General features: G+C 45.7%; 1 protein-coding gene across 8 annotated transcripts in view; it reads right to left on the bottom strand.

The window, feature by feature from the left end:
- PEMT (phosphatidylethanolamine N-methyltransferase) overlaps positions 1-23688 on the bottom strand; it is a 147890-nt gene that overhangs the window by 62975 nt on the left and 61227 nt on the right. For all 8 annotated transcript variants that reach the window (XM_035131231.3, XM_035131230.3, XM_088657453.1 and 5 more), the window contains 2 exons: positions 20030-20175; positions 568-679 (listed from right to left, as the gene is read on the bottom strand). In XM_035131231.3, the coding sequence (XP_034987122.3) occupies positions 568-679; positions 20030-20175 (258 nt within the window). The remainder of the gene's footprint in view (positions 1-567; positions 680-20029; positions 20176-23688) is intronic.

The raw sequence follows: 23688 nt of genomic DNA, 5'->3' as shown, positions 1-23688 counted from the left end.
GTCACTGGCCTGCGAGCGCTCCAATCGGAGAACAGCCTTTACCAAAGGTGTCATGGCCTTTGAAGATGCTCAGACTCATGAAAGGGAGAAATGTTCCAGGAGGAAGGCATGTTTGGCAAACCCTCAACTTCTATCTGGAAATCTATCCCCCCACTGCGGAAGGTCATGTTGATCCAGAATTGGCCTCCACAGTCACTTACGGACTCACTGTGAAGACCATGTTTATGGAAGACAATTTTACTCAGCTGCGAGTGATCACAAAAGAAGAAGAAAAGAAGGAAGAAAGATGGAACAGAAATGTATAAATACAGTGGTACCTTGGATTACAACCGTTTTGGATTACAACCATGTCAAACCCTGAAGTGTGTCTTCCTTTTTTTTGGATCACAACCCATTTTTTTGGGATTACAACCATTTTTTATTTTTTTGGGAGGCCCCATTGGCAAAAGCTCGCTTTGGGTTACAACCTGTTTTGGCTTACAACCGGATTATGGTTGTAAACCAAGGTATCACTGTAACTGTAATAAATAAATAAGTTTGAAAAGAGCAGAAACATGGTGGACTCACATGATGGACCAGCCCAGGTAGATCATGGTGCTGCCCCAATACATGGGATTGTCCAACACACTGAACGGAAAAGACGTCACCTTTGCCTCCATGAGGATGCCGAAGTAGTCACCTAGAAAAGAAACAGACGCAAGGATAAAGACGTGGGTTGCCAACGTGGTGCCCATGCCTCCTTCAGGTGCCCGCGAAAGGTCTCAGTAGACATTCCCTCCGAGATCCATAATACACAAGGAGGCAGCATGCGCTTTCTGATTTAATTCCACACTGCTCAACCGTCCCAATTTAAGAGGGACACCCTGGAATTACAGAAGCCATCCCGGTTTCTGATTTCATCCCAGAAGGTCCCGGTTTCCCTTTTTCCTCCTCTCCATGTCCCAGAGAACAATTGAAAGTGATGTGCGTGTGTTTGTAGGTGCAAAACCAGAGTCCTGTTTATCCTGAAAATAAAATTCCTGCACCGAGTGAAGGAAATAGTGAAGCTGGCATACGAAGCCCTTCCTGTAATTTTGAAGGAAAATGTCACCAGTCCACTTTATTTAATTGCAATGCTTCAGCAGCCAGCCATTTTTTAAGGAAATGCGGGGAGCGTTTATTCATTTGCGCAGTCAGGCGGAGTCCCCCCAAGCCCCCAGGGCAGCCCCAAGCAGAATAATAACACAAGACCACATTTTATGGGATTAAAATTGGCCACAACTTTATTAAAATTCAGATGTAGGAAGTCCTTGGCGCAGGCATTGGCCGTATATCCCTCCCAGCCCCCCAGCCGGGGGTGGGGTGATCTTCAGAGTTGTCCAGCATGTGTGGGGGTTGGGCTAACTCTGGAGAACATATGTTCAAGCAGATAGCCCGCCCCCCTCGATCGCTGCCGCTGGAAGGGGAGGGCAATAACAGCCAATTGGCATCACCAAATGCCCCCCCCCCGGTGCCCCGTTTACGGGAACCCTGTTATCGCCACCGCAATAGGGTGGGGGGTCACCACCCCCACGCCCCTCCCCTTTATGTAAATGACTAAAGGATTCCGCCCAAGGCCTGCACCTGCCAAAGTTGTGACGAATTGCTACGGGAAAGGCGAAACCTGCCAATGCAGGGATATTCCTTTCCAGCTCGGTCGTAGCAGCGCCTGTGTGTGTGTACGCCTGTGGAAATAAAACCTGTAAAGTAAGCAGCCTGTGGAAGTAAATAACCTGTAAATCAAGCATAAAATCAGGGAGTGGGCAGCTTCCAACAGAAAAATGAAAGAAAATAATCTATTAAACATTGTACGTCATCCCCTCCCTCACACATTCTTTCTTTACAACAATCCTGTGAGGTAGGTTCAGTGGAGAGGTTGTCATTGGCTCAGGGTGACCGGCGTCACCCTGTATAGGATCTTGATGTGTTTGGCGAGATCTAACGCGGGAGAAGCTTCCTGGTGTAGAAAAAGATGTCCCTGTTTTCATCGGAGAAATGTTGGAGGGTATGTAATTCTGGGAAGGGGTTCTCGCTTCTGCTAAGCTGACTGGGGCTCTGGCTGGGCTGTGTTTCTCAAAATGCATCCCCAACTTTGGACAGAACTTTGCAGAGAGCCCGTTGCCAGCAAGATGGGGTTGTGAGACGTCCATTTCGTAAGAGAAGGCAGATAAGGGTAGAAAGGAAAATTACTGGGAATGTGAGTAGCTGCTAAAGGAGCGAGAGAGCCCAGGAGATGTTTATGTACTTAGTTGGGATTTAGATTTATCACCTGCCCGACGCCCAAAGGTGAAGGCGGAGTGATGATAAAAGTAATGTGAAGAACAATAATATAAAAATGTGAGAAAAAGTGGAGCCTGCAACAAGATGTTGCAGTACAGAGTGCTTCTGTTCAAGATCACAGTTAGTCATTTCATTACATTCCTTCCTACAGTTTTCAACACACAAAGCACAGCCAGCCAAGGTTCTGCAGCCACTTAACACGTTGAGCTCCCTCCACCTTAAAGGTTCCCTACAATTTCCCCCTTTCTTCCGCAAACTTTGGGGTTGCCACTCAGTCTGTTGATATCTTCCCCTTGTTTGTGGATGAGCAAGTTTTGGACATATAAGCAATGCACTCATATCCTGAATGCTGGAAATAAGCAGGAGTAATAATAATAATAATAATAATACCGTAAATTTATATGCCACCCTTCTGATTGGGTTGCCCCAGCCACTCTAGGCGGCTCCCAACAAAATATTAAAAACAAAATAAAACATCAGACGTTAAAAACTTCCCGATTCAGGGAAGTAGTTGTTTATCTCCTTGACATCTGACGGGAGGGTGTTCCACAGGACGGGCGCCACTACCAAGAAGGCCCTCTGCCTGGTTCTCTGTAGCCTCACTTCTCACAGGGAGGGAACCGTCAGAAGGCCCTCGGAGCTGGACCTCAGTGTCCAGGCTGAATGATGGGGGGTGGAGACATTATTTTAAATATACAAGTATTCAATTAAGTTTGCATTTAAAGACAAACTTACACAATTCACACTTTCAGAAATGATATGTAAACTGAAACACAGCCATCCTTTGAAATTTGCAGTTGTTTGAATTTTGCAATGCGGTTCTCAAGTCAAGTAATATATACGTATATAAATGCATACAGTATGGTAAAGTGTGCATACACCAGCAAAAATAACGAACAAAAATGTGTTATATTAGTAAAAATGGACTTTGCAAAACTGTGTTGATTGGGGAGCTTGCATATTGCAAGAATGTGGATATTGCAAGAAATTTGCACTAAAATCCTGAGAGGTTTCCAAAAGTATTTTATCATCATTATTATATTTATTGCAAACTGATGTGCAAATGTGGAGAAATGAAATGAAGGCCGGAAAAAATGAGAAGCGTAAACTGACTGGTCCCATCATCTCCTGGCAAATAGAAGGGGAAGAAATGGAGGCAGAGATTTTACTTTCTTGGATTCCATGATCACTGCAGATGGTGACAGCAATCACGAAATTAAAAGACGCCTGCTTCTTAGGAGAAAAGCAATGACAAACCTAGACAGCATCTTAAAAAGCAGAGACATCGCCTTGACAACAAAGGTCCGTATAGTTAAAGCTATGGTTTTCCCAGTAGTGATGTATGGAAGTGAGAGCTGGACCATAAAGAAGGCTGATCGCCAAAGAATGGATGCTTTTGAATTATGGTGCTGGAGGAGACTCTTGAGAGTCCCATGGACTGCAAGAAGATCAAACCTATCCATTCTGAAGGAAATCAGCCCTGAGTGCTCACTGGAAGGACAGATCCTGAAGCTGAGGCTCCAATACTTTGGCCACCTCATGAGAAGAGAAGAATCCTTGGAAAAGACCCTGATGTTGGGAAAGATGGAGGCATAGCTGCCAAGTTTCCCCTTTTCTCGCGAGGAAGCCTATTCAGCATAAGGGGAAATCCCTTAAAAAAAGGGATAACTTGGCAGCTATGGATGGAGGGCACTAGGAGAAGGCGACGACAGAGGACGAGATGGTTGGACAGTGTTCTCGAAGCTACCAACATGCGTCTGACCAAACTGCGGGAGGCAGTGGAAGACAGGAGTGCCTGGCGTGCTCTGGTCCATGGGGTCACGAAGAGTTGGACACGACTAAACGACTAAACAACAACAAACTGACATACCTGATCACTCACTTTTGGCAACACCGAGAGGGAAGAGATGCAAAAATGAACTAAAGGGGATATGAAAGCTGCAAACTGCGTGTTCCAAAATTAATTTTAGAAATTCTCCTAAGTGACTCATAATTTGCAGGGCAGACTAATCCATAAAGGCACAGGAGAGGAAAAAAAATCTCCTAACTTAGAGGGACATGCTTATTTTTTGGGGGGGGGTGGTGGTGGTAGCCAAGCGCTGCAGCTTGGGCTCAGGGCGTTTGATCACAAGGGACTCTTTTGCTTCCCAGGTCAGATCAGATCGAGCCCTGAAGATCCCATCCTGCTATAAACTGACCCCCCAAAACGGCAAGCAAAAACCACCTGCTCCAACACCGTGAAGCAAGCATTTCGGTGGCTTTTTCGGCATTCCGAGTGGCAACACACAACACCAGCCAAGCCCATCTAAAGTATGACTCAGCGGGCTGCGGCTCTGATTGCCAGGCAACCGAAAGCAATTGTCCCTGGCGGCTAAAACTTTTTTTCCTGCTATGTCATTAGCACACTAAAGCAACGACCGTGTGTGTGTGTGTGTGTGTGTGTGTGTGTGTGTGTGTGTGTGTGTGTTTAATCTGGCAGGGGGCCATTCATTCTTGGAAGTTGAAATGTGTTTCTTATACTCCATGAGGCCAGTGAAATTGACAATTTGACCCAGGTAGTAATAGTAACAAATTACAGTGCTTTGTTCTCTCGGTGATTGCCTCTTAGCCCGCTATCTCAAAACACTTTGCTAATGTCAATTAAGTGGAGATTTGAAAAGAAGTGTCAACTTCGTAGCGCGAGGGGGGCAAAATGAACCGGGTCGTGTTTTACGTGACTCATTCCAATTCCAAGGCCATAATTTCTATAAGCCCTTTTGATATCCAGCGCACTTTAGAATCCTTGATTTGTTGAGAGAGAGAGAACTCATTAAGATTCCTGCAGTCTTTCCCTCCCCCATTTAGCCGGGCACAACCTTTTGACATCTCACTTTTCTTGGAAACATTCAAAGGGGCCTATAACGGAAAAACAGATGCTTCGAACCCATGTCCAGGCACAGCGCTCAGAAAGTTCAGGCAGATTAACAGGGTCTGTGGGTGGTTTCAAGGACCCTCGAGCTGCAACGCTCTGAATGCCAACAGCAGAAGCTGAGTAGATATCGGATCTGGCCACAGTGACATATGTCTTAAGTTACATCCCCTTGGATTATTGTGACGTGCAATACGTGGGCTGCCTTTGAAAAGGACCGAGGCTTTGCTCGAAATGGACTGCAGCTTAAAAAATAATAATCTATCAGTCATATCTGTACCATAGATTTAAAGTACAGTCATACCTCTACAGGTGGCACTGTGGGTTAAACCACAGAGCCTAGGGCTTGCTGATCAGAAGGTCGGCGGTTCGAATCCCTGCGACGGGGTGAGCTCCCGTTGCCCGGTCCCAGCTCCTGCCCACCTAGCAGTTTGAAAGCACACCAAAGTGCAAGTAGATAAATAGGGAACGCTCCGGCGGGAAGGTAAACGGTGTTTCCGTGCGCTGCTCTGGTTCGCCAGAAGCGGCTTTGTTATGCTGGCCACATGACCTGGAAGCTATACGCCGGCTCCCTCGGCCAATAATGCGAGATGAGCGCGCAACCCCAGAGTCGGTCACGACTGGACCTAATGGTCAGGGGTCCCTTTACCTCTACTTACGTATCCCTCTGGATATGGAATCTTCGGGTTACAGCCATGGCAAACCAGGAAGTGTCTACTTCTGGGTTTCGCAGCATGCGCAGAAGCACTCAATCGCGCCCCGCATGTGTGCAGAAGCACGACTCTATTTACGTTATTTTTGGGGTGCGAAAGGACCCCCGGAACGAATTAAGTTTGTATCCGGAGGGTCCACTGTACATTTATACCACTTCAACAGGGAGACCCTCTCGCTCCAAAGAATCCTGGGAATGGTATTTCACCCCCTCAAAGAACTACAATTCCCAGCACCCTTAAGAAACTACAGTTCCCGAAGGATGACGAAGTCCCCGCCAAGGAACGATGAATAAGTCAAGTGATGCTGAATCGGCAAAAGTTAACAGCTAAAAATAAGAGACCTTAAGGATGCTTGCTTCATGGAAGAATGTAAGCCTCCCCCCCCCCGGCTATTTAAATATTATGGCGTGATGGAATTCATGAGCAGGATTTGAATGATGAGCAACAGAAGGAATAAGAGGTTATTGTTGTTATTGTTATGATACCGGTATAAGAAAGAGAAGATAGGGTGCCGCAAGGGGGAGGGGGGAAAACTCAGTGGAAAATGGGATGGGAAGTTGATAGAGTAAAATAAAAATCTATTATGTATTGGAATGTATATGTGAAATTTCTGGAAATTTAATAAAATATATCTGAAAAAAGCAACAGGTAGGTAGCCGTGTTGGTCTGAGTCGAAGCAAAATTTAAAAAACCCTTCAGTAGCACCTTAAAGACCAACTAAGTTTTTATTTTGGTATGAGCTTTCGTGTGCATGCACACTTCTTCAGATACACTAGAAACAGAATCCACCAGACCCTTATGTATGTTCAGAGGGTGGGGGTGATGGGAATGGGTGATGGGCTGATGGGAGCGGTAAACCTGTAGATGGCTGTTAACGACTGCTGATGACTGCAATTGGTCCTGGGGGGGGGGAAGCAAGGGCTGAGGCGCTAAAGAAAGCTTGATCATGCATAATGAGATAAGAATCCAATGTCTTTATTCATCCCAGGTGGCTCCATGGTTTTAAGCTTGGTAATGAGTTCCAATTCAGCAACTTCTCTTTCCAGGCTGTTCCTGAAATTTTTCTGTAATAAAACAGCTGCTTTGAGATCTTGTATAGAATGTCCTGGGAGATTGAAGTGTTCTCCTACTGGTTTCTCTGTCTTGTGGTTCCTGATGTCAGATTTATGTCCATTTATCCTTTGGCGTAGGGTTTGGCCTGTTTGTCCAATATAGAGAGCTGAAGGGCACTGTTGGCATTTGATGGCATACACAATGTTAGAAGATGAGCAATTAAATAGTCCTGAGATGGTATGTTGGATGTTGTTGGGGCCAGTAATTATGTTGTCCGGGTGTATGTGGCAGCAAAGTTGGCATCTGGGTTTATTGCAGGCTCTGGTACCAGTGTCCATGTTAAGTCTGGTGGTTGTATTATTGTGGGTGAGGAGTTGTTTAAGATTGGGTGGCTGTCTGTAGGCAATGAAAGGTCTTCCTCCCAGAGCTTGAGAGGAATATAAGGGTCTGGTGGATTGTGTTTCGGTGTATCTGACGAAGTGTGCATGCACACGAAAGCTCAAACCAAAATAAAAACTTAGTTGGTCTTTAAGGTGCTACTGAAGGAATTTTTTTATTTTGAAAAAAGCAAGCAAACTACAGTTCCTAGGGTTCTTTGGGGGAAGCCAAACTCCCTCAGTTTCAATTCATTAAGCCTGAAGAATGGGAGGGAGGGAGAGAAGGAATATTTATCCAATTCCCAAGATGGGGACAAATAAGCCAATACAAATATCCCTGATCTTAAAGATTTTCTGACGCCAAACCTGCTGATTCCTGTAGCCTGAAGAGCAGGCTGGCAATACATCTCATGCTACTTTGCTCTCAACAGAGGCATCATTATTCTGTTTCCCTGCAAGAAAATTGCTCTTTTCCTCCCCATAATATTAGCTTTTTTGATGTGTACAGATGCTTCAGAGGGGTTTTGTTTCTTGACATGGGTTGCACACCCCGAGCCTCTTACCTCTGCAGAATTCAGAACATAATTCCGGTAATATACAAATCTTTTGAAGTCAGGCAGGAGGAAACAAAAGGACAAAGGGAACAAAGTATTATTGGGGGTGGGTGGGGGGGGGGAGAGGAAAGTACGGATAAGAAGAAAGCAAGTTGCTAAGCTTTGTGCTCTCAAAAAATTGCAAGCAGCTGTGCTGGACCAAAACCAACAGGAGCCTAATGCCGTTAAGTGAAAATAAGTTACAAGGAAGGGAACAAGCTTTTGAGTGTGTCTGTGTTGTCCATCAATATGTGGGTTTGGGGAGAGGGTTGTGGGAAAGAGGGAGAAACAAACACTTGCGTACGGTGAGAAGTCCAAGCCTGCATTTTGGCACTAGTTCTTGGGGCCAAATTAGAGAAGATGTTGAAGATCCACGAACAAGTTGCCCCATTTCTGCATCTTTTGAAAAAGAAAGTGGATAGACAGCCAGTTTTGCTCCCTCTTCTACTAGAACCCGTGGGGACCCAACAAAGCTAAACCGCCGGAAGATTTGGGACAGGAAAAGGAAAGGACTTCTTCCCGCAGCACAGCATTCAACTGCGGAACTCCCTCCCACTGGAGGCAGAGACGGTCACCAGCTTGGATGGCTTTGAAAGACGATTAGGCAAATTCGCGGAGGATATGGCTTTATCAATGGCTGGTAGCCAAGATGGCTATTGGAGGCCTTAAACCTCCGTGTGCCAACAACGGGGAGAGTGCTGTTGGGCTCTTCCTGTGAATATATGCTTGGTCATTTTGTGAGAATGCTTGAGGCCGTCTCTTGAGATACCCTGCCAGATAGGATTGAGAGAAATGGCTTGTCAGACCATTTCTTGCTACACCAACTTTGGTCCAAGGTTTCTCTCTTTATTTTCTCGCTTTGTGTCTGTATTAAATGTTGTTGCATTTTGATATTTTTTTATTCAAATTGTTGTTGTTGTTGTTTAGTCGTGTCCGACTCTTCGTGACCCCATGGACCAGAGCACGCCAGGCACTCCTGTCTTCCACTGCCTCCCGCAGTTTGGTCAAACTCAAGTTAGTAGCTTCAAGAACACTGTCCAACCATCTCGTTCTCTGTCATCCCCTTCTCCTTGTGCCCTCCATCTTTCCCAACATCAGGGTCTTTTCCAGGGAGTCCTCTCTTCTCATGAGGTGGCCAAAGTCTTGGAGCCTCAGCTTCAGGATCTGTCCTTCCGGTGAGCACTCGGGGCTGATTTCCTTCAGAATGGATAGGTTTGATCAGGTATCCTCAAACTTTGGCCCTCCAGATGTTTTGGACTACTTTTCCCATCTCCTTCAGAATGGATAGGTTTGATCTTCTTGCAGTCCATGGGACTCTCAAGAGTCTCCTCCAGCACCATAATTAAAAAGCATTAATTCTTCGGCGATCAGCCTTCTTTATGGTCCAGGTCTCACTTCCATACATCAAGATTTAATAATAAAAAGAGAGGTTGTCATCAGACAAAAGGCACTCAAGCTATGAAGCAGAGTCAGTCAGGGAGATGCTCTGGGGAGGGTTTCAAGGACCACATAGAAGGTCTGGAGGGCCACATTTGGTCCCCAGGCATGAAATCCCCCACCCCGATTTAAGTCTTCTTCAGGCCCAGAAATATAGGCTACTTGTCTCAAAAGGGTTACGATGGTCTCTCCATTTTGGTACTAATGCAAACGACCACACAAGATTGGTGCCACTTTTCTATTCAGGAAATCTGAGGCACCAAGTCCTTCCACCGCTGAGTCTTAGCTGATTCCCACTCTCTCTTACTAATAATGTGACAAAGGCCAGGGCCGGCTCTAGGTAGACCCCCGGTGGTGCGGTGCGCCAGGGCGGAAACCATGCTGCGCCACCCCTCAGCACCAGGGCGCGCGACCTGCTCGAGACTGCCCTGACAAAGGGACACAATGATTTTGCTCCAGTCACAGTGCCACAAAATCTTTCCAGTTGTTTTTTTGGGGTGTGTTATAGCGGGGAATAAATACTAATAACACAGAGCTGAGATGGTCGCGACTCATAAGCACACTCTGCTGCCTGCACCTTTGCCACGAAAACCTCATTACTCCCCTCAAGGAACACATTAACCAAGAGGAACGGCAGAAAATAGGGCAAGCATCTCCGCGAAAACTAGGCGTTGGAAAGTAGGATTCCAGGGAGTGCTAGCCCCTGTCACAATGGGCCCAATTGTGGAGGAACAATGAGGAGGGAAATGGCGGTGAGCTGCCCTACTGACTGGCTCAAGCACGCACACAAAATTAGCCAGCACTCAAGAAAGAAAACGGGCCCACATGAGGTCAAAGTGAAGGTCCCCAGCTGTTGCAAAATTGAGGCCTTGAGCTACCCCTACTGTGAAGGAAATTGGGAAGCCACAGAGAAGTGATTCACGATGTGCCTCTGCAACCTTTCAGCCTACATTAAAGAGCTCTCGATGCCTAGCGGTTGCTAAGTGCTTTAATCCGAAGATACATAAGAGACAGCTCTAATTGCCTCATTAGGAAACAGCAGTAGGCAACGTGGTGCCCTTCAGGTGAGGGAGCTACCACCAGCCTCAGCCATCATCGCCAATGGCCAGAGGGGATGGGAGCGTCTCTCCAGAAACACCTGGCGGGCACAGAAACCCCATCATTGCATGTATTATTCTAGCCAGGGGTCTGTGCAGTCTCTTGAGTGCCGTCCATCCATTAGGCAGGGCCTCTCTGCTCTATAGGGGCAAGACCAGTGCTTCCCCCCCCCTTAAAAATGTTTAGGGGTACTCTCAATTTGACTCAAGAAAACCACCATTTTATACTTCGAATTGGGAAAAATAAATACAGTAAATGGACAAAAGTACAGTGGTGCCTCGCTAGACGAATTTAATTCGTTCCACGGGTCTTTTCTTATAACGAAAAATTCGTCTAGCGAATCCCATAGGAATGCATTGAATTTTGTTGGAATTTTTTTTTTTTTGCCCATAGGAACGCATTAATTGAATTTCAATGCATTCCTATGGGAAACCGCGATTCGCTAGACGAATTTTTCGTAAAACGGATTCGTCTAGCGAGGCAACCTCCACTAGAAAAAAACCTTTCGTTAAGCGGAAATGTCTTTAAGCAGGGCATTCGTTAAGCGAGGGACCACTGTACAAAGAACATGCATTGCCTCCACAATTCCAAACCGCTTCACACATTGACAATTCACTGTGCTAGAGAATAAACTATTTTTTTTTAAAAAAATAGTTTCTTCTCTCATTAGAGTCACAAAATGTTTAGGGGTATGCGCACCCCTGTGTCCCCCCAGGAAAAAAGCACCGGGCAAGACCTACTGGGAAGTGTTGCCCATTTGCATGCCGTTTCCTTGAATAAACAGCTAACTTCCCTGACAACAGACCCTGCTTCTTCGTGCTGACCTGTGCCTTGACAGAGACCCACATGTGAAACAGAGCTCCCCCCTGTGCCCACTCTGGCGCCCCTCATTAACCACATGCCCTCTGGAAGGCTTTTGACATGAGCTGGATTACGGGCTTTGGTATATTTTAAAGGCAGCTCAGCGGTTAGAGCATGTGTTTTGCAAGGAGGAGGACCAGGTTCAATCCCTGGGCAGAAGCGGGAAGGCTCCTTGCCTAAAAACTCCTGGAAATCTACTGTCTGTCTGTGCAATACTGAGCTACACGGACCAAGGCTCCGACTCCACATAAGGCAGCTTTCCTATGTTCCTGAGCATCTTCCTCTGGGCTGCTTCCGCACATGCTTAATTGTCCTGGAACGAGGCATAGCAAGGTAACTTTCCCCCCTTCCAAACCCAGCTACGCCACTGACATGCCCTGCAAACCGGGTGCCATGTGGCTGTTGCGGGCAGAGAACATGCCTCTCCCCACCTCACCCTTTCTGCAAAGCCTGCGCTTATGAGCATCTTCGGCATCAAGAAAAAGCCCCGAGAGAAGGTGATGCTGTATCAGAAGAGGTCACACCTTCGGCTCATCCTGACTCACCTGTTTTTGCGTTTCAGCGGAAATGACACTCATGTTAAGTCATCCCGGCTGAGATGAATCAGACCTTCCGGAAGCAAGCTGGAGACCCCACTATGCTCGCTTAAGATGGCACCAACCCCAATTTTTCGCCCAGCAACTGCTGGCTCTCGGAACATGGGAGGGGAGGAGGCAAGAAAGGTGATTCCTATCCTGTTTGTCACGGCCCCCCGTTGTGTATTAAAATAAATGGAAAACACATCTTCACAGTTTGAAATGCTTGCCTGCAGGTGGGTTCCTTTAAAAGTCCCAAGCCTCCATTTCCATTAATGTAGGGTTGTCACGGTGTGCGGCACTTTAAGGAATAATGTAAGGAACCCCCCCCCCCATTCCACAATGACAGGTCTCTGCCCCAGGAAGCTTGCAATCTGAATGTTGGTGGTAGAAGAGAGGAGCGGGGTGGTTTGAGGGTGTGGGGTGGGAAGGATGGCAGAAGGATAAACAGAAGCTAACAATATAGAAAACCTGATCTGCAAAGGGCTCCCTTTCAGGGGGAGACGGGGTTAAACCTGCCAGAAGCTTAATGGAAAAGATGGGAATTTATGCAACCGGACTTACATAAATCTGCGTGCCTGAAAGAAAGGATGTTTTTCAAAAGGGGTTAAAAGAACCCCCCAACAACTTGTGACCTCTTTTCCAAGACCGAAGAAAGATTTCAGATGGAACCGATTAATTTCACCGGAGTTCTTGCGATGCTGAGTGGCAGGAAAGCCTTTGTTGATCTCCGCTACGAAGGAGCACAGCATGGTGTCTAGGAAGGGGGACCCCAATCCCCACCCCACATGTTATGGGGCAGAAGGAGGGACGCCTCAAAGGCAGCGACAGAGAGAAGCAGGAGCTAGAAAACAAGCCAAGAGGCAAAGCCAGGAAAGAGAATCATTCCCCAGGCAAAGTCCCACCTCTTGAACAGGAAACTGTTAGCTCCACTTCCTGTTTAGGAGAGCCAATGGCCAGCTCGGATGGGCAGAGCCAGTCCCATCAAGGGGACCCGTTTGCTGCAGGGACGGGGTACCTGTGGCTCCTAAGACTCAAATCCCACCAGCCCTGACCATTGGCCATGATAGCTGGGGCTTGTGGAAGTTGAAGCCCAACAACATCTGTAGGGCCACAGGCTCCCAAACTCAGCTTTACTGCCTAGGGAGGAGCCCCAATTTGCAGCTCTGGTCGACCCTAACATGAAGCAGCTGTGCACAGAACCAAAGGTTGCCTGGTTCTAGCCCCGGTGGCTTCAAATAAAGTACGATGGTACCTTGGTTTACGAACTTAATCCGTTCCGCAAGTCCGTTCTTAAACCAAGGCGTGCTTTCCCATAGCAGTGGGGGACTCAATTTACAAATGGAACACACTCAACAGGAAGAGGAACATGTTCTGCTTCCAAGGCAAAGTTCACAAACCAAAACACCTACTTCTGGGTTTGCAGCATTCTTAATCCAAGTTGTTCATAAACTAAGCTGTTCTCAAACCAAGGTACCACTGTACTGGATCAAGGATCGTATTGCGGCACCTCCTGTCCCAGCAACAAGGGAGATGAGGATTTTTTTGTTTCTGTTGAGAGAGTGCAATGCAAAATGAAGCCCACTGGTAAGGGGGGTGGGGGTGGGACATCGGGTCTGCAGCACAGCTTGGGGGAGGAAATGCATATTTTCTGACAATTATGGGCTCCCAAAACCATGATGGTGGTGCTTGGTATTGTAGCAGGGGCCCAAAGGGCCCCAATTAAGGTGATAATGTAAATCACTATAAATCCTGGAATATGCTTATATTAGTGAATCATGGTAACCTGTTGCTTTAAAGAAACTGATGATTCAGCAAGAAGCCATTCCTACTGGGATAGAAGGTCAGCTAATACGTCAATAACAAAGAAGCATTTCATAAACTAGAACATAAATTGTTACATCTAAACGGCCTCAGTCCAGTACTGTATACCTGAAGGAGTGTCTCCACCCCCATCGTTCTGCCCGGACACTGAGGTCCAGCGCTGAGGGCCTTCTGGCAGTTCCCTCGCTATGAGAATCCAAGTTACAGGGAACCAGGCAGAGGGCCTTCTCGGTAGTGGCACCCACCCTGTGGAATGCCCTCCCACCAGAGGTCAAAGAGAACAACAATTACCAGACCTTTAGAAGGCATCTCAAGGCAGCCCTGTTTAGGGAAGCTTTTAATGTTTGATGATTTTCTGTATTTTAATATTTTGTTGGAAGCTGCCCAGAGTGGCTGGGGGAACCCGGCCAGATGGGAGGGGTATAAATAAATTATTATTATTATTATTATTATTATTATTATTATTATTATTATATACACGTAACACAGATTCCCAACACGCATACTAACTAACAATGTAACAGATCACGGTGAGAATCAAAGTTTAGTTAGCGATGCTTATTGCGCATGCGTATTAAATATGAAATGAGGTACTCGGTAATGATTTATGTGATTGGTTAAATCAAAATACTTTGTCTGAAATGTTATAAATTCCTCTGCCCCACGTTGGGCGGGGTTGCAGTTTTGCGAAAAGATTCGACTGTAACCTTATGGCTCTGCAATAAACATAATGGACTCCTAACTCCTCTTGTCTCTGAGTTTTATTGGCCTAACTCAGAAGATAAGCCATTTTTTGGCTTACAACAGTATGACGATTTATATTAATTGCATTTATAGCACACCTTTTCTTCAAGGTGACATGCATGGCTCACCTTCATTTAATCCCCAAAACCCTAGGTTGAGAGGCTAGGAATGGCTTCCAAAGTCACCTAGTGAACTTCCTGGTTGAGTGGAGGATTTGAACCCTGGTCTCCCAGGTCCTAGACTGGCACTCCAACCACTGCACCATAGAATGACATGAGCCCAGAGAGCTGCCATGCCTCCTCAAGGAGAGGTTCGTGCCCTGCTCCCTGCTGTGAGGGTGTGTGGGCATCAGAGCCCATCTACTCACCCGTGAACCCCAAGGAGATACCTCTACCAGCCGGCTCTGACATTTTAGTCCAGACTTCTCAGGGGATCGAGGCAGACACAAGAAGCTCAAAACCTCATTACCATCAAGAACCCAGAAGACAACACTAGTCCTCTTTTGGTCGCAGTTGCAGAAGAACTATCCATGGTCCTGAACCCACACCCAGATCTCCCTCCTATGTGCTGACTTTTGCCTCGCCATCCCACAGATAAGGGGGAACAAGGACGTTTCGATCTCCCCTTGCTTGGGGTATCACCTCTCCAGAGGAAGGAATAGGACCAGAACAGAGGCCTTTGTACGGAACAGCCAGCCAGTTGGAAGGCAAGGTTGCTCAATTCCATGTTATTTTAATTTGCTGCTCCTCCCTCACTCCAGCCCACTATCAGTTTAAGGGCTTAACACAGGGGGTGGGGTGGGGGGACAATTCAAAATGATTAGGAGGTGGTGGGGAAGACTCGAACCAATGGCTTCAAGTTACAAGAAAGGAGATTCCGACTAAATATCAGGAAGAACTTTTTGGTGGTAAGAGCTGTTCGACAGTGGAACAGTCTCCCCTGGGAGGTTGCAGACTCTCCTTCCTTGGAGGTTTTTAAGCAGAGGTTGGATGGCCGCCTGCCATGGATGCTTTAGTTGAGATTCCTGCATTGCAGGGGGTTGGACAAGATTGCAGACCCTTCCAACTCTACAATTTTATGATTCTATCCCTGTATTTCTGTTCTAACAACATGCAAAAAATGAAGTTGGCTTTATTTTGGTTTTCTTGATTTCTGCATCATCCCCACTTAACTTTGCTGATTAGCTTAATCACTACTGAAGTAGCCTTACCTTTCGATATTCTGGGAGATATCTCCTCCAAGTCTTCATTCAACAAACCAATTATTTCTGCCATAACAATATTACTACCTCCTATTCTGGCACTGAAATCACCCACCACAGTAATTGTTGTTAATGGGTGTTCTATCATTCTCTCTAACTTAATGTCTAAGAAAGCTCAAAGATTGCCCCAAGAGTCCACAAAGTAGTCTGAAACTGCCACCGCTAAACACTTGGAAATAAGGAGAGACACACACAGTTTGCTCTACTTTCACATTTAAGCTTGTTAAGGCACAAAGGGACATTCTACCGTTACTTCTTCATTTCCCGTTAACTGCTTGGATTTATCAATACTGTTGTGTTTATTTTTCATCTCTCCTTCCCACCCGTCCTTTTACTGTTCACCTTCACCTTGAGAATTTCTGCATTGGGAGGTAGATTACAAATCAAGTCAGTAAGGTCACAAACTCCATGTGAAACAAAACAACAAGCCATCTACTTCCCCTGTAATTGTGTAGTTTTACCTGTGGAGTGCTAGATCACAGGCAAAGTCTAGCTCCATTGTTTGGAAGCGGCCTCTAGATTAAGGGATTAGTCACTTACAGTCATATTATTAGTCATATACAGGGATTGTATATTGTCTCCCTGCTTATTTAACTTATATGCAGAATTCATCATGCAAAAGGCTGGACTAGATGAATCCCAAGCCGGAATTAAGATTGCCGGAAGAAATATCAACAACCTCAGATATGCAGATGACACAACCTTGATGGCAGAAAGTGAGGAGGAATTAAAGAACCTTTTAATGAGGGTGAAAGAGGAGAGCGCAAAATGTGGTCTGAAGCTCAACATCAAAAAACCCAAGATCATGGCCACTGGTCCCATCACCTCCTGGCAAATAGAAGGGGAAGAAATGGAGGCAGTGAGAGATTTTACTTTCTTGGGCTCCTTGATCACTGCAGATGGTGACAGCAGCCACGAAATTAAAAGACGCCTGCTTCTTGGGAGAAAAGCAATGACAAACCTAGACAGCATCTTAAAAAGCAGAGACATCACCTTGCCAACAAAGGTCCGTATAGTTAAAGCTATGGTTTTCCCAGTAGTGATGTATGGAAGTGAGAGCTGGACCATAAAGAAGGCTGATCGCCGAAGAATTGATGCTTTTGAATTATGGTGCTGGAGGAGACTCTTGAGAGTCCCGTGGACTGGGGGACTTCCGGTCTGTCGCGGCGGAGAGAAGGACGCAGGGACTTCGCGCGCCGAAGTCCCTGGCTTCGCGGAGGGGGGGGGGGAGTCCGCAGAGCGAGCGGACTCCCCGTAAAAGCACCGGGTAGAGAGTCCCGGTGACTCATGCGCCCAGCGGCTGCTCCGTTTTGCGGATCCCCCGCTGCCCGAGAGCTCAGTAGAGTGATCGAGAGCCGGCGGGGTGGAACCGCGGGAGCCATTTTGGGCTTAATCTTACCTCCGAGAAGTGAAGCTCCGAGTCCTGACCCGGCAAGCGGCAGATTCTTCCGAACAAAGTTAAAGGTTTCCATAAAGTAAGTGGAATTTTGATTACGGACTCTAAATTCATTAATTGGAAAAATAGGAGAGACTTTAAAGAAACGGAAGTCGGTCTCTTCCTAATGGAAAACTGGGAGGCGCTTTAAAAAATCTTAAGCCGAACGACGAAAAGTATTTGGAATTGTGGACCCGAGAGAAAGAAAGACTTTTTCGAACCCTCTCAACTCCCCGAGTCCGGCACCCCTTGAGGTACAGCATTATCAAGGGGGAGAGTGCTTTGACAGCTGTCAAAAGCTGTCAAACTGTCAAAAGACCGGGTGGATTTATTGCACTGTTGTGATTAGTAAAAATTGACTGAAAACGTGGTAGAACTATTTAATATTGGAACTAAGAATGGATTTGTGATTGAATCAAAAGACAAAGGAAAAGAACAGCCAAAATGGAGTCGATCGTCTAAGGAAGGAATTTTCCAGCACCCTTTGTTCTCCACCTCCTGTTTGTCTGCGGTTAGGAAAAGTATGAAAACAAAGTACTCTCGAGCCTTCCAGGAGGCTGTGCTAAACTATCTACAAATATGGGAGGACATTTACAAGGAACGGCAACATCCCAATTCACCAGCAGCTGAGGTTGAAGTCCAAGTCCAGGACTTAGAGGAAAATTTGAATTTGGAGACTGTGGAGATTGAGACTGGATGCCAGGAGAAACAATTTGATGAAAATTTTAAAGAGGACTTGGACTATAAAAAATATGCTTGGGATGAAGCAAAGCATGGATTTCAAAAGGAAGAAAAACAAGCAGAGCAAGAAAATGAGAAGCAAAGGAACTTGAGGTTTAATGGACTTGAAGATCCTGGAGGGGTTGGAATGTGGGGTGATGTCAGTGAGGAATGGGAAAGACAGAGGCAGAGGGGGACAAGGGCCTGGAGACGGATATGGGAAAGAATGGGTGTGGGATGAAAATTTTAGTTAAAAGTTTTACTTTTAGTTTTTGAAAGACGGTTTTCGAAATTTTGGCCTGTTAACGGAAATGCCGATCCAATTGGGGGAAAAGACTTAGGGAGAGGAGATGGAGTGTAAAAATGAAAGAAAATAAGCTGGGTTTTCTGGAGGGAGGCATAAGAACGGCTTAGGAAAGTATTTAAGCTAATGTAAATTTTTGTAAGTTAAGTTAGGTTCTAGGCAGAAAGCTGCCTACTCTCCTCTCCTTACTCTGAGATACTCAGTGGCAGGGAGTGCTCGGAGGGGTGAGGAGGGGATATAATGGAACCTTGGAAATGCTGTGCCCTACAGGTTCCTCTTGTGGCAGGAGGGGGCCTGTGGGAGGGCAGCACGGAAAAGGAGGAGGATTGAGTTAATATTATAAGAAAAGGATTTTAAACTGAAATAGAAAACCCGCCATAAGCTTTTAGATCTTGTTTAGGGAAAACCAGGAGGAAGACTATTGAGGAAGTCACAATTATAAGGTTAAGATAATAAGAATTGGGGAGTTAAAATTCTCCCCTATTATTGTTATGTGTATATTTGTTTAAGTATGTTTATGAAAGAGCTGGGGAAAACCAATCCTCAGAGCTCCTCCATTCCTGTCCCTTCAGTGGCAGGGGGGGGAAGAGGGGGGAGGAGGGAGGGGGGAGGTCAAACCCAACTTACAATGGACCCCCTTTGATTCTCAAAGCGCACGGGTTTCACTGGTGGCAGAGGTGGACCAGTGGGTGGAGGGAAAACGAAGGCAGTGTTGTATTGTATGTTTGTGTAGTTGTGTAGTTTGTTTAGTTTTGTTTGAAAATTAATAAAAAATTATTATATAAAAAAAAAGAGAGTCCCGTGGACTGCAAGAAGATCAAACCTATCCATTCTGAAGGAAATCAGCCCTGAGTGCTCACTGGAAGGACAGATCCTGAAGCTCAGGCTCCAATACTTTGGCCACCTCATGAGAAGAGAAGACTCCCTGGAAAAGACCCTGATGTTGGGAAAGATTGAGGGCACTAGGAGAAGGGGACAACAGAGGACGAGATGTTTGGACAGTGTTCTCGAAGCTACGAACATGAGTTTGACCAAACTGCGGGAGGCAGTGCAAGACAGGAGTGCCTGGCGTGCTATGGTCCATGGGGTCACGAAGAGTTGGAAACGACTAAACAACAACAACACTGGAGAAAGTGCGACCTAAAGCTACCTTCATATCTTAGATCCAAGTTATCTGAAAGACCATATTCCCCCACATGAACCTGCCTGGGTTTCAAGATCCTGTGGGGAGGGCCTTCTCAAGGTCCTGCTAGCCTTGGTGGGGACACAGGAGAGGGCCTTCTCAGTGGCTGCCCCCTGACAACTTTGGATCTCTCTTGCTATAGAAGCCAGCTTGGCTCCCTCCTTGCTGTCCCTCCACTGACAGGTGAAGACATTCATGACCCAACAGGCTTTTGGGAACAAGTATAGAATTGCAGAGTTAGAAGGCACCACAGGGGCTCACCTAGTCCAACCCCCTTGCGATGCAGGAATCTTTCGCCCAGCGCGAGGCTCAAATCCACGACCCTGGGATTGAGAGTCTCACACTCTTACCAACTGAGCTTAAATGCTGGTCTTCTCTAACTTAATGGTGTCGGATTTATGTCTGTTGACGGTTGCACCGGGATGTATTTTAATTATTGTTTCGAACTCGTTTGTTTTCATCGTTCTGTATTTGATAACGCATGTTTTAAGATGCCGTAGGCTCAAATGTAAAAATGATTTCAATAAAAATAAAGATGTCGTACGTGCTGCCTTGCATCCCAGTTTGGAATGGAAACGGATATATGGAACAAACAAGCAACAAATCAATAAGCACGCAGTCTAGCAAAGTGACCTTTAGCCTTACCCAGGAATGTTCCAGTGAATCCCAGCGCCAGGAAGCTGGAAGTGACAAACACGATGCCTATGGACATCAAGGCTACACTGGTGTAGTGCCCCAAGAGGCAATCCAGGGCCTGCAGTCTGGGCTGGCTCTTCATGGCTTCTGTGAAACTGCAAGGAAAGGAGAAGACCAGCGGTTCCTGTTATCTTGTCTCATTCTCTGCTCTCTCTGCTTACCAAGGCCATATTGGGCAAGGACTGGGAGGTGGCATTCAGCAAGTTTGGAGCTCTCCCTTCTGGGTCCATGGACCTGACAGCATGGTCAGCGCAGCATACTAGCTGGAGATAAACACACAAAGTGCGAAATTCCCCATTTGACTCTCACCTCTGCCACAAACTCCTCTGACCGCCTCAGGCAAGTCTCCCTCAGTTTTCCCTTTCTGCAAAAAATGGGGATATTTACAATTGCAAAAGCCCCCAATAGTTCTAGTTACAGGTAGGTAGCCGTGAGTCGAAGCAAAATAAAAAAATTCCTTCAGTAGCACCTTAAAGACCAACTAAGTTTATCTGAAGAAGTGTGCATGCACACGAAAGCTCATACCAAAATATAAACTTAGTTGGTCTTTAAGGTGCTACTGAAGGAATTTTTTTAAAAGCCCCCAAGTTTCATTTTCAGCTGAATTTGGGGAAACCACTTAAAGCAGGCACCCCCAAACTCGGCCCTCCAGCTGTTTTGGGACTACAACTCCCATCATCCCTAGCTAACAGGTCAGGGATTATGGGAGTTGTAGTCCCCAAAAAAGCTGGAGGGCCAAGTTTGGGGGTGCCTGACATAAAGCATCCGTTGTGTTGAGCTATTTCAATGGCTCTTGTTGAATTTGCTCCTTGCAAACAGCTGGAAGTCTGTAAATTTTGATATGAAACCCGATTTGCAATGGGGGATAAATAACTTCGATCGCAACTGCATCTATCTTATTAGTTGCTTGTCGCCCAAAAGTCTCCAAGTGGCTTATATTAAAGGAAAAATATATGTACATCCGTAATACCATAGTGAGGTAAAATGAGGGTGGGATGATGTAATACTATAATATTTCATGTGACATGCAACTTACGGAGAAACAAAAATGTTGCACCAGCCCCAAAAATAGTAGCAAACAACATTAGCAATAAGCATTAAATAAGGAATACTCCAAACCACTAATAGTATTGCTCTACTTTACAGGGTATAAGAACAAATGAATGCTGGAAATGTAAAGTCCACAGGTGGTGGACTTGCAAAGAGGTAAAGGCTTTCTAGGAAATGATATATAATGAGTTTTTTAAAATGTTCAAAAATATCTTTGTTAAAAAACCAGAAGCCTTCTTATTGGGCATACAGTATTTGAAAGATTATTGTAAGCAGTTAACATCACTAGCAGGGTTGTCCAAAGACTTGTAATGAGAAATTTTCTCCCCTTCTATAATCATTTCAATTTTGAGGTATTTTGTGATGAGTGTAATTAGAATTGGAAAATGTACAAAATGCAATGATACAAAGGTTAATTTTGAAAGCCATAAGGCAGGAGGGAAGGAAGTTGATAGGCTCTAAGGCAGGCACCCCCAAACTTCGGCCCTCCAGATGTTTTGGACTACAATTCCCATCATCCCCGACCACTGGTCCTGTTAGCTAGGGATGCTGGGAGTTGTAGGCCAAAATATCTGGAGGGCCACAGTTTGGGGATGCCTGGTCTAAGGAGCCAGAGAGGTAAAGTGGATAATAATGATGTGAATGTATATTAATAAATAGAAAACCAATAAATATTATTTTTTAAAAAAAACCAAGATGGGAAGCATGTTCAGCTCTAGCTTCATGCGATATAAGGGCTTCATATCTTGGCCAAATATTTGAGTTTCTTTTGCCAGCTGGAGCACAATGTTGAGTCAGCCCCACAGAGATTCCTGACATTCCCCAAGAAAACTCCATGGTGCTTTGAGCTTTTCAGCAGAGATGAGAAACCTCAAGGTGCTGTTGGACTCCAACTCCTATAAGCCGCAGCCAGCATGACCAATGGTTAGGGACGATGGCAGCTGGAGACCAGCAATATATGGGAAGGCCACAGGGTTCCTTCCTGACCCCACATCATCCTTGGCCAACAGAGCTCTTCCTGTTGCTCAGGAAACTGAAAAATACGGTAGTCCCTGGGTTGCCGTACGAGTGGAAAGTTTCACTGTACACTTGGCTCCCTGAGGGTGGCAGGATAGTTCGGGCCCACCTGTGATCTTGGGCAACAAAAACATCCATCTCAGTTGAGAAAGGTTTTCTCTGTTATCTGGTCCTTTCCCCCCTCACACTTCCAAAATACCGCATAGTTGACATAACTTACATATTGGGCACAGTGTCAACACATTTTCCACAGCTGGAGCCTAAAATTAGATATTTGGGGAAAGGTGGTGGTAAACAACGGAAAGCCCTTTCTGGAAAACTTCCAGTATTTATTTTTAAACTAAAACAGTGCAAGCGTCAGGTCTGGGCTGGGATCAGAACCAGGTCAGCAGCGCCAGTGGAAGGCGTGCTTAGGCCCCATTGAATCAAACATACAATGGAACCTTGGTTTATGAACACCTCGGTTTACGAATTTTCGGTTTATGAACGCCGCGGACCCATCTGGAACGGATTAATTCACTTTCTATTACTTTCAATGGGAAAGTTCGCTTCAGTTTATGAACAGACTTCCGGAACCAATTTCACCCATGCTTCGGGTTAAGTACGCTTCAGGTTGAGTACTCCACGGACCCGTCTGGAACAGATTAATCCACTTTCCATTACTTTCAATGGGAAAGTTCAGTTTATGAACGCTTCAGTTTATGAACGCTTCAGTTTATGAACAGACTTCCGGAACCAATTGTGTTCATAAACCGAGGTACCACTGTAGAGCAACACGCGACCATACATGGGAATGCAATGTCAATTCTAAAAGAACTCTTTATATTGTCAATAGAACAGCAAATAATAGAAACAACTCATAGAAGACACTCTTCAATACATAAATAATAAAGCAGGATTCAATAGTCTATGAGAGTCTCTGCTGGTCACAACTCAAAAAGTCAATTTTCGAAAATCAAATACAGTGGTACCTCGGTTTAAGTACACAATTGGTTCCGGAAGTCTGTACTCAACCTGAAGCGTACTTAACCTGAAGCGAACTTTCCCATTGAAAGTAGTGGAAAGTAGATTAATCCGTTCCAGACGGGTCCGCGGAGTACTTAAACTGAAAGTACTCAAACCGAAGTGTACTTAAATGAAGGTATGACTGTAGGAAGGTAAGTGGTATAATGTTCCAATGATGCTGAAGTATAATAAGTTGTCAAGATGAACAGTATTTCCGGATAATTCACTGTTTCGTCATTACTTCATCAGCAAAGTCATGGGTGTTAGAAATATATTCGTTGACCCATCTGCCATGCAGTGTTTACATAGACTTATGGGCACTGTTCCTCTGTATGCATTCATTCTTATGATAGAAGCCGGTTAAGTTTGGGGACCCCTGCCACAGATCAAAGCCATAAGGGGAGAAAACATCAAATATTCACCGGGGCCAACTATCCATGCTGGTCCTACAGAGCCGAGGGAAAATTTATATACAAAATCCCATATAAGGGGTTCCATAAAAATTTTTTTTAAAAAAAATGAGAGAGGGGTTAGAC

This window comes from Zootoca vivipara, chromosome 13 (genome assembly GCF_965207765.1).
Source record: "Zootoca vivipara chromosome 13, rZooViv2.hap1.1, whole genome shotgun sequence".
NCBI classification, from domain to species: Eukaryota; Metazoa; Chordata; class Lepidosauria; order Squamata; family Lacertidae; genus Zootoca; species Zootoca vivipara.
This window is presented reverse-complemented; position numbering and strand designations above follow the sequence as displayed.